Source organism: Anastrepha obliqua, chromosome 5, assembly GCF_027943255.1.
Source record: "Anastrepha obliqua isolate idAnaObli1 chromosome 5, idAnaObli1_1.0, whole genome shotgun sequence".
Taxonomy (NCBI): Eukaryota; Metazoa; Arthropoda; class Insecta; order Diptera; family Tephritidae; genus Anastrepha; species Anastrepha obliqua.
In genome coordinates this window covers 76433675-76451041 of record NC_072896.1, presented here as the reverse complement: position 1 = coordinate 76451041, position 17367 = coordinate 76433675, and the positions used below count along the sequence as shown (strand labels likewise).

General features: G+C 36.9%; 1 protein-coding gene across 5 annotated transcripts in view; it reads left to right on the top strand.

The window, feature by feature from the left end:
- LOC129249318 (slowpoke-binding protein) overlaps positions 1-16908 on the top strand; it is a 199131-nt gene extending 182223 nt beyond the window's left edge. For 4 of the 5 annotated variants that reach the window (XM_054889054.1, XM_054889055.1, XM_054889053.1 and 1 more), the window contains 3 exons: positions 2120-2245; positions 2348-2490; positions 13660-16908. In XM_054889054.1, the coding sequence (XP_054745029.1) occupies positions 2120-2245; positions 2348-2490; positions 13660-16624 (3234 nt within the window). In that variant the 3' untranslated portion in view covers positions 16625-16908. Of the gene's footprint in view, positions 1-2119; positions 2246-2347; positions 2491-6229; positions 6548-13659 lie in introns of those variants that run through there. The other variant, XM_054889056.1, reaches the window with a different exon arrangement.
- Positions 16909-17367: the final 459 nt, after the last annotated feature.

Below are 17367 nucleotides of genomic sequence, written 5' to 3'. Positions count from 1 at the left end.
GTTCAAAATATAGATGAAAATTTGTTGAGTTTCGAGTGTAAAAATATTATATACAATTTTGTATAAAATATCTAATTTAAATATATAAAATTTAACATAAATTTGGTTAAAACTTCATATTTTTTAATGTTATTGGTTAGGTTAGGTTATGGTGGTAGTCGGTCCGTACGACCAACTCACTTAGAACTTACAGGTCCATTGTGATACCACTGTTCGAGACGGGAACTTTATTATTTATCTTCTTGAAACCATTTTGGGGCTTTTAAGAAGCGCAGAATTGGTCTAATCCCCACGTCACACAGTTCAGTAAGAGAATTGAAAAGTGTTTACCCAGACAACCTACTCCGAGTTTAGCTAAGATTGGACAATTGCAAAGGAAGTGCTCAACTATTTCTTCTTCTCCCTTATCTCTACAACTCCTACAATATTGATGGAAGAAAACTTCTAGTCTCAAGAAATTCCTGCCAAATAGCCAAATGACCGGTGAAACAAGCCACGACCTTCGAGATATCATCTCTTGAGAGCCTAAACAATTCCTTTATCTTTTGCTTGTTTATTTGCGGCTATAGTAGCCTAGCAGTTGGGCATGCATCATCATCTCTCCATGAACTATTGGCTTCTTGAATAATGTTGTTTTTAAAGTTACTTGAAGCATGAAGTTACTTCTAAAATTTTATTTTAAATTATCAAAAAATCTGTAACTTAGTATACTTTGTATATTACCAGTTTTGCTCGCAAGTGTATGTTTAAATTATTATTATTTTTTTTTATATTAGGTGCGCAACTAAGTTTTCGCTGTTTTTTTATGAAAATACAACTTTGTTCTGAAAAAATGGTTACAGTGAATCATTGAAAGTATTACCCATCGCTGGCTACTACTTTTTCTCATCTTTCTGCTAGATCTCGTATTCCATCGCGGTAACACTGATCATCTTTTGAGGATATCCACGGATCAAGCCATTTTTTGATGTCTTCATATGAATGGAACAACTGGTCAGCTAGACCATGTGCCATCGATCGGAACAGGTGATAATCGGGCGGCGCAGTATCTGGATAATATGGCGTGTGGGGTAGGATTTCCCATTTCAGTGTTTTCAGGTACTTTTTAACGGGTTCGGCAACGTGAGGCCGAGCGTTGTCATGCTGTAGAATCACTTTTTCATGCCCAACCGCGTATTGCGACCGCATCTCGCGCAGTGCTCGGCTCAATCGCATCAATTGAAGTCATAGAAGCATGACCGGGCAGTCCCCGTGACTTCCTTTTCTTTGGATTGCTGTAATGAATCCATTTTTCATCACCCGTCACGATGCGATGTAGAAAACCCTTTCTTTTTTGCCGCTGGAGCAGTTGTTCTGAATCTGTTTCTGCATCATTCCCAAAGCATGCAATCGTTTGGAAATGGATTGGCAGGTAACTCCTAATACTGAAGCAAGCTCTTCTTACGTTTGACATGGATCCTCATTGAGCAATGCCTTCAATTCAGCGTCTTCGAACATTTTTGGCCTTCCGTCACGCGGACGATCGTCAACATTAAAAGCACCGTCTTTGAAGCGACGGAACCAATCTCGGCACGTTGTTTCACTTAAAGCAGTATCTCCATAAACTTTTTGTAGCTCTCAATGAGCTCTCAGCCGCCATTTTTTTTCGAATGAAAGAGGAAAATCAACACTTCGCGCAAATGATGATTATTCGGCACAAAATCAGACATTTTCACAAAACCAAAAGTATATGATAACAAAACAAAAGCACTAATATGTCGAAGCAGTTTGTTTACCATATGTCTAAGCTTGTTTTATGACGTTTAGGTTATGTTAGAATAGACTAGCACACACTGCTGGCGGCATCTATCAACAAACAGCGGGAACTTAGTTGCGCACCTAATATATATATTCGTACTAAACAAGATTAGCTTTATTTGCTCTAATAGTTTTCTGGGCATGCCCAGGTGTAAACAGAGTTTTATAATACAAAACTTCAGGGGAACATTTTTTATATGGAAATATTTGGAATTTTGATCCATTCTTCTTTCTTGATTTCAAAAAACTACTTACAATAAATTCAAATATTTACAGCCATTCTTTAATACTCCTTTTCTAATTACTCTCAAACACGCATTAGATTTTAGATGTACTTGGCCTAATATTCGAACCGCCCAGCGGTGTGTGCCCCTCCGTCGAGGACTTAGTTTTATGTGATCTCTTCAGAAGCATCGATTTGCGTGAATTGCGTGGTCCATGCTTTAGCGTAAGTATAATCAAAATATGCGACAGAAAAAAAGAGAAAAGCTAAAAATAGAAATTTAATAATATTGCTTTAAATTTTTATCAAACCTAATGCCACGTGTAGACAATCAAGCCGAGCCTCAGCAGATCCACACTTAATTTGCTATATGCAGTTAAAAAGCGGCAATGTGCATCACTGGGCAGCTCACTTAGCGAGATGAGCTCACCAAGTACGCCGCCATCAACACCACGTGACAGTCAACGCGGGTAAGTTGCTACGAAAACCGACACAAACATAAGCATACATACATAGACACATGAGTTTGTACATAAATAAACAAGCATTAGAGACATTAATTTACATTAAAAACTACATTAGAAAATATAAAATATGTACGAGTATATCAAAACATGAAATGTTGTACCTCATCCAAGCACAAATCTATTGCATTAAGCTCATACACAGCATTTCATATCTCATCTGAGCTCATACTAATACATATTAACTAACATAAACGCATAACTACTAACCTTTTCGCTGTATTTTTCGTGTTTCTAACTTTTTAACAAAAAAAAATTCCTTTAATGTCATTGTTAGCTGTATCCTGAAAATTTCTTATTGTTCTTACTATGTACTCTCATCCCTTCTCTGTCACCTTTACTCCTTCATTTCATACTCATACCATCGTAAATTTTCAGTAAGTTCATTTGTGTGAGTGCTGCTACCGCCGTTATGGTTATAACTCTTTATCAACATTCACTTCATTATGACATATTCTCATCATCATTTAAACATATTCATTTGTATGTATTTTGTCAGTGTTTTTTATTATAGTTTTTTTTTTTTTTTTTTGGTTTTTTGGATTAACGAATTTAATCAGCATAAAACTGTACTGTGTCCTCAACAAATAAAGTGCCAAAGGCAAAAATACTCCAGGTTTTCAAGAACGCGTGTGTGTGTCTCTCTGAACAGTATACGAAGACACACATAGGTACACACACCTTTGCCAGTTAACACTGTTGTAAAGGTGGTCCTACTTAATTAGAAAATCGTTCGGCAACGCACCCAACAAACAGCAAAACACATACATTGAGTTCGACTGAGCCATTTCAGCATATTTGAGTAGGCAACGCACCAGTCAGTGAAAATGGCATTCAATTTTAGGGAAACAAAATTTTAGCCCATAATTAAGTACTCCCCGATTGTTTGAAGAATAAATAATAATTATTACTCAATTATTATTAACGTTACACTAAAGTACTTAATAGCCAGTGTGCTTTGCGGTGTCACTTGTGGTTAAACACTGTTGAAAGTGAAGTGTTTCAAATTAAAAATTGATGTTTTGCTCTTTCAGCCTCCAAAATCCCCTTTTGCAACATATAACACAGTTTTAATTTTAGTAGCTTATAAGGTCAAGGGCCCAAACTGCCACATATGTACGAGGTGGCGCAAAATTAATCACTCTATAGGATGATTTATAATTTTTGCAAATAGTGCGTTCTTTAATCATATTTGACACACATGACACTCTAATTAAAAACCGTTGAATTATGATAAAAAGATTATGGAATTTTTTTAATTTTTATACGAAGTCTGAAATTTAGATTTACATATTGATTTTTGTTAGGCTGTGAGCCAAACTTTTATAAAAGAATTATGAACATTCAAATGGAATAATTATCCTTTATTTATAATTTTTGTTTTTCTTTATAAAGGGTGATCAGGTTGGAGATACTTTTTTAATAGGGTTTTTTGACAGATCTCGCGAGACTACTGTCAAACTAAATACATAATTGTTTTCAATATTCATTGGCATTTCATCATGGAAGGACTTGATGCCTCAACAACATTTACAAATCGTACAACTCCGTAGAAAATCGTATCGCTCAGGCCAACTTATGGTGTTCAGCGATTAACGTAGCCATTAAGCCAACAAGCAAAATTGCCATATTTGGGCTGAAGCGTAACCAAAAGCCATTCAAGAACAGCCATTACTTCCATTGGAAACAACCGTTTGGTGCGGTCTATGGAGCTGAAGGAATCATATGCCCATATTTCTTCAAAAACGAGGCTGGCACCAATGTTACAGTGAATGGCGAACGCTATCGCGTCATGATAAACGACTGTTTGAGAGCACAATCATTTTGAATTTTCGTTCTTTTATTTCAATTTAAAATCCGATACCTCTCAATTGATCACCCTTGACATATATAAGTGGTCTTTTATGAAAAGCATTTTTTAATATGGAAATGCGTTTGCTGTTATACCATTGCTTACTGAAGAGTGATTATTAACTTTTATTATAATTAGGATACTTCTTGGCCACCTTTGGGGTAAACCTTTTTTTGTTTTTTTTTTTTGACATAGTCGCCTTTTAGGCCTATACACTCCGTCCAATGCTGTTCAAGTTTTTTGATCCCTTCAGAATAATAGGATTTTTCCAAGTCTGATAAGTAGTAATTCGTTTCTGCAATCACCTACTCGTTTGAATAAAATCTTTTTCCTGCCGGCCATTTTTTTAAAATTGGGGAACAAATAGTAGTCCGAGGGATGGAGACTTGGAGCCAAGTCTGGATAATCTGGAAAATAGGGGGAAACCCCTATTTCCGGTGCGTTGTCGTGGACGAGGATTTTTTTGAAAATCACTCTACTTCCTCGATTCAAACGAACGCCAAATACAAATAACAAAACCGACCTGGCTGAAGCTTGGTGTGTGTTCTTCCAAAAGATGCTACTAACTAAACATAACCTTTATGATTTTTGTTTGGTAGAGGAGGGGGAGCAACAAAAGCCTGTGGTCGAAGCCATGATGTGGGACTCTTCCTGTTTTTCTGCATTCGACGGCCTATGTCGCTATACAACTGTGCCATTTCATGCGCTAGAAGATCAGTGGGTACCTTTTTCGCACCAATTCTGTATGTTGATTAAATATCTTTATGATAGGTTTTCTTCGTATGAGCCCAAATCGGCGCTGCGTGCAGGATCACAGAGCTTGTCACTGTTGCCGATATTAGGCATTAGCCTCCACAGCGCACCATTTAAACGTGTAGCTTTGTCACTTACTAACTGTAGATTGTCGGGACTTGCATGCCATGTGTGAATCGATCAGTACTCCCAAGTATTTTATATGCGGCTGAGACATGATGTTGTGGTCACCAACCATAATATTTAATTCCTCATACAGCCGTCCTGTGCTCAAAAAACCATAACCTCGATACGCACCCGTAGCGCCATCTCTCTGACTTTGCACGGACTTCTCAAACGACCCTCGTATAATTGACGTACGAAACCACATGCAAAATTATAAATTTTGCTATATAGTGGTTAATTTTGCACCACCTTATATTAGAATTAGTTAATAAAATTTATCAGTTTCATCATCACAGCGTGGCTTAGCTCAAAATTTTTTTTGTCACCAATTTTTTTGTCTTATAAAGTGGCCACTTTGTTTGTTGCTCGACACTTCAACATCATTTTTAAAATATCCTTTTGAAATGAAATTAAATTTACAACCAAAGTAAATATCCCAGTTTAGCTACTAAGCTGTTCAAAATCGAGCATGTTTATTAATTTTTCTATCTTATTTAAATTTACTAAAAAAAATTCATATTAAATGTTTGCTATGAATAGTCAATTTTGCTTAAAAACTACTTAAACCCCCTAACACTCAATAACTGTGCCGCTAACATGAAGTTTGATACTAAATTATTTGATAAATTTCAATACCTTTTACTTACACTAACTCAAATAAAGTTATGATTATTTTTAATACAATTCTGCATAATCTAATAAAAATCTGTTATTTCTACAATATATTTTATTTGTAATATGCGTGTATGTATATCATTAATTTTGCTGTTTTTTCGTGTAATACATATTTATTATTAACGATTAAGTTGTTTTTTTTTTTTTTAATTTTTTTTTTTACTTTTCGTCTAAGTTGAAACATTTTTGCCACATTTTATAGTTAATTCAAGTACTTATATGTTACCAAAATATATACAGTGTTCTACCTGCGCCCTATGAAGTCTTTCGTATGTACTAACATTTTTAGAAATGCATACAAATAAACTCAAAAACTACAACAACTTCTACTACTACTACTTGTACTACTACTACTACTTATGGATGCAAAAAATTACTAAATTGCCTATTTTGCGGTTTTGTTTATCACAATCAAAAAAAAACTGGATACAGTACCTACTCGTACCTTCATAACAACTGACAAAACAACCCAACAGCCTATGTACCTCCACCTACCTACTACTAATTAATTCTTCTACTACTACTACTACATATAAATTTAATGTGCAAATATTAGTCAAAGTGGTAAGTGTGATTTATTTTATATATTCTTGCTATTTTTTGTCAACAAAACCAAAAACAAAATAAAAACGAAAACTATCGCTACAACACCACAGACAAACAAAACTACACAATACCAAAATTTTAATCGCAAGTAAATTATATGTATGTATATATGTAGCAAGCAAGTGCCATTGGTGTACAACAAATAATAATTAGTAGAGTGCAGAAAAAGAGTTTCTCCGGCTTTTTATATTTTTCTATTTACATTGTGCATATACAATTTAGTTATTGTAGTATGTAGTAGTGTATGTGGTATATGTATTGATGTTCAAACTTATTGATTGTTTGCTTATTCAATTGTATTTTATTCGCTTTTTTGATAAGATGCTTCTTGGTTTACACTAATTAAGTACAGATGTATGCCCTATTAGTTAAATAGCTTGCTTATATTATATTTAAAAGAGGTGGTTGTCCATATTTTACACACATTTTCATATTACTTACGATGGCATGATAGATACATGGCCAAGCATACTTGGTATTTGTATTGGATAAATCTAATTTTTGTCACAAATTGAGAAGCAGTTGTAAGCCTGCTTCGAAAGAGACAAATTATAGGTACACAAGCCTATTAAATAACTAATCTTTCTATTTTGATTTCCTACATACGAGTATGTATGTATATGTATATTTAGTTATATCATATTTATCTTCTAGCTTTTCCTCTATCCATACAACTCTTCATTTGAGTCTTGTATTGTTTGTGAAGCAATGTTCTACGTCCTCTTCTACTCGAAATATTGTTCCTTATAATACAGATTTCATCTAAAAAGTTGTAAGGTGTAAGTTGAAAAAAGATAGAAGTCGCGCAGTGCCAGCTCCAACGAATAAAACAGATGGTGTAATAGGCCCGTCACAATGGGCCCGTAGCGTCCGTTTCGGCAACGAATTTGACTGACATGAAAAAAGAGATTACACACTGTGGCTCAATAAAGAACTCGGACACCCAAGTGATATGGTTTTACATCAAAAAATACATATTAAAATGCAAATCTAATGCGTTTATGTGTCACATTTATGTTTGTTCTTCAAGCGTATGCTTCAAAACTACAAAAAACATAAACAAACTTTAACTCATTCGTACATAGAAAATGCAAACATAAAAACTTAGCAAAATACATGGCAAAAAAGAACTCGGGCATTTATATTATATAAAATAGAGTTAGGCAAATAATATTTGAGGAAAAACAATATAATTAATATTTAGTCGGCAAGCCTTTATTTTTCCTCACAGCATTCAGTATTTTTGCCATGGATTCCACCAGCTTCGTGCATGTTAAAGGTTCTATTTTCCCCTACTCTTCTTTAATAGCATTTTCTAGGTCTTTCTTGTTTCTAATAACAAGGTTTTTCAGTTGGTTTTCCAAATGAGCCAATAGATGTTCATTTATATTAATGGCTGGAGATTGCGGAGGTATTTCAAGTATTTTAGGGCAGTTGTACATAAGCCATAGATGGACATCAAGTGCCTTATGCTTGGGATCGTTGTCATGATAGTACTGGAAATTGTCCTTAATTTCTAACTTTTCAGCACTTGGACCAAATTTTCTTCCATAATTGTTAGGTATTGTTTGTGGTCCATATTGCCCTTAATGAAGCACAATTTTCCAGTACTAGCAGAGACCATACAACCCCATACCATTACCGACCCACCCCCATGCTTAACTGTCGGACGTAAGTTTTTTTCCAGCAACTCTTCATTAGGCCTTCTCCACACATATGATTGTTTCTCTGACCTAAATATTCTAAAATTGATTTCATCTGCTAATAAAACGTGCTTTCAGAATTCGAAATCCTTATCCCCATGACGCTTTGCGCTCAAATTGGGATTTTCTTAATTTAAATTAATTGAGTTAATTCAAATGCACCCTTATAAAGCGTTTTTCAGTAAGAGCGCTTTAACTTTTTTTTTTTGAATAAAACACAAACGGTTTGACTTTTTTAACCAATTTTTTTTTTATTATCGAGTTTGAACATATAAATTTAAGTACGAAATTCGATTTCTTTTGCATGACCACCGCGTGCACGTTTTACGAAGTCCAATCGTTGAACCCAATTTTCGACCACTCTTTTGCATAAATCGGCCGAAATTCCAGCAATTTCGCGTTCAATATTGGCTCTGAGCTCACAAATCGTCGCCGGCTTGTTACTGTAGACCAATGACTTCACATAACCCCAAAGAAAATAGTCTAGAGGCGTCAAATTACACGAGCGCGGCGGCCATTCGACCGGTCCATTTCTGGAAATAATGCGCTCATCGAACTTAAAAAAAAAAACGAACTTACTCTTCAACAAATCAATTGTAGCGTGTGCTGTGTGGCTTGTGACCCCGTCCTGTTGAAACCAGATGTTGTCTAAGTCCATACCATTCAATTGCGGCCAAAAATAATCGTTTATCATGCCGCGGTATCGATTTCCATTCACAGTAACGTGGCGATCGTTCTCGTCAACGAAAAAATATGAGCCAATTACGCCGCCGGCATGTAAACCGCACCAAACAGTGATTTTTTCGGGATGTAACGGTGCCTCATGAATCACGTGTGGATTGCTTTCTGCCCAGTAATGCATATTTTGCTTGTTGAGAAAGCCATTGAGCCAAAAGTGAGCTTCATCACTGAAGATGATTTTTTGGAAAATCTGCTCTTAAAGTAGCAGCAACAGAACGATTATTTTCATAAAAAATTTGCACGATTTGCAATCGTTGCTCAAGTGTGTAGCGTTCCATGATGAAATGTATACTAATGAAGTTTACAAAATATTTTCGATAAAAGCTTAAAAGAGTAGAGAAAAGGCTAGGCTTGACCAAGTTGTCCTGAAAAATGAATGTGCGTCCCGATCTCGAAGTTATGGTCGCACTCACCGGCTAAGACTACGACTATTAAAACCCTCTTTCGCTTCTATAAGCATTACTTTTATAATATATTTCAAAACCCACAAAAACGTGTTTAAATACAATGTTAAACATAAATATAGTATTAAATAAAAATATAGTATTTGCTTTAAATATCATCGGATGCAACGGACCCATTGTGGCAGCCCTATAACACTGGAATGCGAAATGAACCGGCTTAAGGGTAAATTAGAGGGGTCATAACTCTCACAATACAAATCAGCTGTTCCAATCAACGCCTTCGATTTGCCACTTCTCTGCTCGCGATCTCTGGGTTCTGCTCACTTGCCGAAACATTTGCATGTGAAAGCACAAACAAGAAAGTTATCGGGCAAGATTCGACGCTAGCGAGTATAATTTTGTCTCCAGAATGATAGAATAGGCCTTTTCTGCGTTAACAAGTGGCGAATAGTTGAAGCAACTGGTAAAATGAACATTTCTTGGCAGCGCTGAAATAGACGTGCCTAAAATTTCATTTGTTTGTAAAATAGTGAGTTATACCAGTTTTACGAGGTACAACCATACTCGTTGAGAGGCAAACAAAAGAGGCCTAATAAGATATCCTTCCGAATTCCCCATGTCATCAGAGCCCATGAATAAATGAACAAAAGGAAAGCGAGTTACTTGCTTGTAAAGAGGAAGAATAGGCGAAAGCAATGGGTAAAATCAAACACAAGAAATTATACACACACACACACCTTCTTGCCACGCCATCCGAATAAAAACTCAAAAACCTGCATTTGAGATTTTATATTTATTTGTGCTTTCACAATTTAACACGCGGCACTTCGTTTTCATTAGATTGTCTAGTTTCAATGTCACAAATCACAATACTTGTATTACCAAGCCATTCACTGAATTTACACAAACATGTAATTTCTCCTCCGTTTGCTTATTTTGTTTGTCTGTTCCGAGTGGCTCAAATCGGCCTGGAATTATAGGCTTGCGGCCAATCACAATGAACCAAACTAGAAATTCCAGTCCACTATAAATAAAATGTAAATCACTCAAACACCTTTCCAGCAATATATGGTATTTTATGTTTGAGTGGAGCCGAGCCAGATATCTGCCAAGTTTTTCAGGAACTATAAATAAAAACTAAAATACCCGATGAAAACTAAACTACTCTAGTACTCGTACTCATTTTTGATTCTTTAGCTCTGAGTGAGTTTGTGTGATTGGGTTTTGCGAGAAAGTTCGAGAATAATATTTCCGACATAAATAGTTTGGTGTATTGAAAAGAGCCTGCAGATGAAACCATAGAAACTATTACATTTACCTTTTGAAGTTTTCGTGTATTCAGTGTAATAGGAGCGCTATGAATTACTAAGTTTTACTAAAGGGTTTTTCAATTGGCGCGGGTCGATTTTGGTGCCCTAGGGCAGCCATTTTGTTTTGGTGACATCTGTCAAATCTTTTGTTTATTATTCAGTTGTTTATGCCAAATCATCATGGCAACAGCACGTTCAAATGATAAAACTTTATTATCAAAATGAGTGTTCACTAACGAAAACGTTGCGCGCATTTTTCGGTAGACGTGGTGGCCCTTCCAATTTCTTATGGCCCATATTGAGCCATATGGACCTACACGACATGTGGTTCCAGCAGGACGGCGCTACGTGCCACACAGCAAACGCCATTTTATTCCATTTCAACATCTACCCGCCCTTATTGGAAAACCCTATATATAATTTGTTTTTTGAAGTGAAACTTCTTGGGCGTCGATGGACGAGCGAGAATGGAGAGTAAAATTTCAAAGCCATGCAACGTTTTGGGGATTTTCGTTCCGCGAGAGAGAAAAAAGATATAACGTAGAGGAAAAGGAGAGAGAGAGCTATACCATTTATGATGAGTTTTTGTTGTACTGTACAATAGTTGAAACTGTTCGGCGCCGCCGCGACTATTTCAGACTGTTCAGCACTATGGCAACTAGAATGATGGGCGCTACGGCTGCGCCTATTAATGCATTTTGTTCTTATAGTCGCTAGGCATAGAATTTTAGCTTTGGACGACATGCGCATTTAGAGGAATAAAGGGAATGCGCTGTGTGTGCGGTTATATGTGCGTGCATATGTGTATGTATATTAATAAGCACTATTTTGCTGGAAGTTCAGAATACAAATATATACGTGCATGTACATGCATATGCAAAAGATAATTGTTTTAGCATTTGTTAGGCAGGAATTTGATCATTAGGATATTTACTCATTAATTATTGCATGAAATATGATAAGGCGATGCTCGTGAGGTAGGTCATGGTTTCGTCAGTGCATACATATGTATGCGTGCAACACTATATTTAGTTGTCCCATATATGCAAACACGTTTCTTTGAGGTTTTCTTTATGTATTCTTTTATTTATTTTCAATTTCAAAATTTTATACTATCTAGAAAATGCATTGGAAAAATGTCGGTCATAGTTGCTGCAGTGCGTATGCACATACAATGTAACACTATAAGAATTGAAGATGCAATTGAACTTTTGCACAAACATAACTAACATAATATACATACATATGTATGTATATATTGAGCAACACTTACTTGTATGGTCTATGAATTCTCATCTAAAATTATTTTTGTAAATTTTGTCTATTTGTATTCTCTGCAAATTCACTTATTAGGTATATACTCTTTCTCTCTCTCTCTCATTCTCTCTCGGGTCTCTCCCTCTTTTTTATTTTTTAATAAAAGGCTAGTGCGTTCTACAACAAAACCCATATAATAATACAAAGCTCCAAACTTTGTACAAAATTTACACAAATTTTACAAATTTCAAAAAAAATCTTCAAAATTTCTTAGAAATTGCATACCTTGAAGTTTTCTAAAAATTCTGATTAAAAAGTTGAAAATGTTGATGACGTTTGAAAAAATGTTGATGACTTCCAAATAAGATAGTTAAAACTTTATAATTCCTCGAGTTTCTATTATTTTGAACACTGGTGTATGTCGCCAAGCGTTAACAAGTAGCGAATAGATAAAGAAACTGGAATAAATGAAGATATGTTGCTAACGCGGGAATAGAGCTGCCTTAAATTGTGTCTGTACGATAGTGAGTTAAACCAGTCTAATGCGCTATAGCCATACTCGCTAGCGGTTCGATAACTTTGTTGTTGCTTTCGCATGTAAATTTTTGGTGAAGTTAATTGAGCATAGGGATAGCGAACGGGGAAATGGCGAATAGAAAAGGTCTTATATGCAAAATAGCCCTCGCTTCTACTATCTACTTGCTTGTACTCTGCAATGGCAGCACTCAGATGAAACATAAGTTTTACAAATTTTTTTTTTTAATTTTTGCATTCGTGAACTTTTACCGAAGCTGAACCAATTTTGAGAAACAAATGTCTTCTTGACAGCAAAGGACTCCAACAGAAATTTCTTAAAAATCAGCTTATATTTAGTATACAAAGATCCAGGTTAATTGAAATCTGCCAATAACTGAGTAAAAATTAGTAGAGTGAGGAATCTTTTTTGTTCCTGAAGACTTCAAACTTGGCAGATGTCTGGCACTATTATAAAAAAAATATTACAGATATGAAGCTCGGCTCTACTCGAACATAAAATATACTGTACAATATTACATTTGTTTGTTTTAGTTCATATGCTGCAAAGGGGTGCAAGCGATTCATATTTTGTAAGAGAAGATTTATATATTCTGCGAGAATATTATTTTTCACATCCTTCTTCGTAAGCATTATCAGTAGTTTATTAGTAAAATATTTTTTCTAGTATCTTTACACACCGATATATTGTATAAACTTGTACATATATAAATTGCTAGGTAAACTTCCCAACATTTTTTATACTTGAACGCTTTACAACCTCGCTTCCTCTCTTCATATGGTTTGCATAATTTCTGTTATACTTTATTGGCTGGTTTACCTGTTTTCGCTTATCACTTTTATGATTTCATTCTATCAATGCTCACACTCACAACTCACGCCACCATACGCCATCTACAGCTCATTCAATTTTGTGCGAGTGAACATAGAAAGCTTATAAATATAAAACATAACAGTATTTTGCCTACAACTTGATTAAAACTTGGTATCTTTTCTCATTTCACATCCAATTACTTCGCTTGTGCTGATAAACTCACAACATTGTCAATGCTGGGTGTCACCACATCATGACAAAAAACAAACGAAAACAAAAACAACCAACAACCAACTGGCAGCTTTAGTCGTACAATGGACTCTTTCGATATATCTAGCGATTCCGAGGAAGGGTTGCTTGATGAAATCCTTGTCGATGGCAATTATCACCAGCAACGCTTACAACAGCTGCAGCGCATGCAAAACTATCACCAGCGCCAGCATCACTCTTACCCACAGCACTACTACGGTCAGTTCTCAGCATTTTCACAACATCACGTCCAACATCACCAGCACTGTAAACAAAACAAGCAGCTGGAATATGATGCCACTGAGTCGTCACCCCTTCACTATTGTGAAAATACCACCACCCAATCTGATGACAATATCTATAGTACTCAAGAAAATCAACTTTCGACACAACATTCAAAATCACAACAACTACGAACCGAGTCACCGTCACCAACGCCACCGCCGCCATCACCACCACCACCTTTGCCAACAATACGTTGTAGCTCCAGCAATAATTTAAATGCACCAACATTGAGTTCAAGTGTTGGTCGCTTATCGGGAAGTAGCACAAGCATTGCTTCAACAACTGGCGTTGCTGCTTCAGCACCGGCTACATTCATTGCTGAGGAGAATAATGACTCTGGCGAAAATACAATGCAGCCAGGTCAATTGGAGCTCGAAGGCGATGATAGCACATCAAACAATGACAGCACAGCTAGCAGTGAATCGTCTGTTCATCAAGTCGATTCAACTAGCCCAAGTCATGTCAATGATACCGCAAAGGCATCCACGTCAGCAGCGGCCGCAGCAGCAAATGTCGCATCGGCTGGTGCTTCATTCAACCATCAATTGACGGCCGACATATGCAACTACAAAAATTCAAAGAGCCGACGGCTCGAGTATTCACTCAAGTGTTTGAAGTATGGTCGCAGTAACCCGTCGCAGGATTCGGCTTTTGGGTCGTTGACAGACAATGATCTCTCAGTTGGGTCGTCTAGTTTTCGCATAAGTAGTTTTCAATCGATTTCATCACCGATTGATGAGGGTGTAGAGGATGTGATAATAGCGACAACAACAGGTGGGAAAGAAATTTGCTTAGAACTAGCTACCATACCAAGGAGCATGGTATCACAAGATTCCGCTATATCATCACCATGTCGAGAAACGTCGCCAAGTAACTTTTTGAACATTGACGATGGCATGTCCGGCTCTTGTTCGGGTGCATCCACTTCGTCCGGGTCAACAGGCAATGTACGTCCGCAACAGTTTCCCGTCTCTCTTTCGCCTAAAATACTCGTCACTGCCACCACTAACTCTAGCAATTCGTCACTTTCTTCGTCTAGCGCCGCATTACCCCAAGCACAACAATTCGATCCACCCAAAATTCTTGTTAACGATCAAAACTCTATTTATACAACTTCACCCTCGAAACGTACCGGCACCATTGAAGTATTTTCACAAAAATATCGCGTCAGTTCTTTCGAAGATATGTCGCCTAATAAACGCTCATCTTCCGACAAACTCTTGAAAAATGTTAATCGTATGGCATTCCGTTCCCTCGAAGAGGAACGACGCATTGATAGCGCTTTCATGCCCATTGTAGATCGCACAAACTCGGAAAATCGCGTCAACATGCAACGAGATGAAAAATATAAAAAACTCACTCACGCCTCTTTTCGCATCAGCAAGACTTCGAGTCAAGTGGTTGTCTATGACAATTCGCCCAATCAACTGATCAGCACCTCACCAGCAGGCACTACAAATGTCATACCAAGTGACGAGCTGCAGCGCCCAGCCACAGCATCGGGTTCGGTGACCAGCCGACAAACTATGTGGCGCGATAGCAAATTCTATCGCAAGAATCGCATAGCAAAATCGAATGATTCCTTGCTGGAAACATCACCAAATCATTCAGCTCGACTGTCGCCATCTTCGTTGCGTGACAATCACTTCGACAGCAATTCTTCTTACGGCAGTCGCAGTCACAGTCGACAATCACTAAATCGTGGCAGTTCTATCAATGAGATATCGGGTCTAAATCAGACATTTTGTGGGGGCGGCACTCAAGGCTTGGCGGTTACCACCAGCTTCTGCAGTAACGTCGGCACATCGGCTGCTGGCCGACGTTACTGTAGTTCAAAGAGTGAAGATCTCGGTGATTCGAATAATTATTTACGTGTTATGGACGCACGTAAATCGTATTCGGAGCGGCATTTAGTTACACTAACCAAACTAAAGCAAACTGCCATAAACAACACGATGAGCGGAAGTGAGCAATGTTGCCTTTCTGAGGATGAAATGAGCTTCTATGATGACAATAATGTTTACAGTTATATGTATTACGCGGAGCAGCAGCAACAACATCATCAGCATCATGCGAAAAAGCACAATCGGCAGCAACAACAGCACCAGCAACAGCAGTCCCAGCAACTACAGCAGCGACGTAGTCATTATAATCAACACCAGCCAGTCAAGCAAGCAAAGCAACAACAACATCAGCAACAGCAATCACATCACCACCAACAACAACAACAACAACAGTCCAAACGTCCCTACCCGAATCAATTGAGCTGGAGCAGTTGCTCCATAAATCGGCTCAAGACGATCAATCTGAAAACCACCTCTTTGGCTACACTATCCTGCCATCAAAATCTAGCTTCCTCCGCTTCAGCACACTCCCCCAATGCTGTTAGCAATACAGCAGCCAGTACTATAGAAGCTCTGCCACACGTCTCACGTAGCGCTATTTTCAAATCCGTCGATCAATTTGTCAACTTGACCGAGAAGAATAGATGTGACGGTGGTGCTGGCAGTGGAGGCAGCGGTACCTGCACTGCCACCGACGACAACAGTTCCCCCGACGATTCACCAACACATCAGACATTAAGTGGCGCTGAACTCTCGAAGATTTTTGCCATGCACGACGCCCAAGGCAGCCAGTGTAGCGAGGAGAAGACACCGCTGCTGGACAGCGTTGAAATGTCGCCAATCAGTCCGACTGAGCCGGAGGAATTGGCCAATGGAGAAAAAATGTGATATACTAAATTTCAGTAAATACATTAAACAATTAAAATAAACTCGCGAAAAATTAAATGATATTTAAGTATGTGAAAATCCCGTTAAATAGGAAGCGGATCTTCAACAGATCACAAAAAGAGTATAAACATAAGTCACGATATATTCAAGAAAAAGTAGAGGTTATTTAAAGATAAAGGTTTATAAAGATAAAGCAAAAAAAGATTTATTTTGATTATTTTTGAGATGTTGAACGCAAAGCATGTGAAATTAACTATAAAGTGTTTTTTTTTTCTGTTTTAATTGCGGCAAATTGAAAATTGCGCTCTTTTATGTTATAAAAATTTTCGTATTTTAGAAAACAGTTAGTTGAAAATATTAAGCACACAAATTTAGTATTGTCTTTTGGATTTTTTTTTTGTAATGTTATTTTTATTTTTAACTTACATAATTGCCATTTTGCCCAACACTTTGGAATTAAAATAAGGTGTTCCTTCAACTAAACCACAACAAAACATTTTCTTGAAAATATAATCGATTTTTAAATACTCTTAGGGTTGCATGTGTATATATGAGCGTTCACAAATTGTCCAATAAAAAAACAACAGGAACAACTAAAAAGGAAATAACAAATTTTATGTAAGGAAAATATCAACATAAAAAATGGTATATTGAAAAGTCATTAACTATCATCATTACTACAGCAACTACCATCCTTATGATAATTTTAAGTAATAAATGAAGCAGATATATTTAAAATGTAT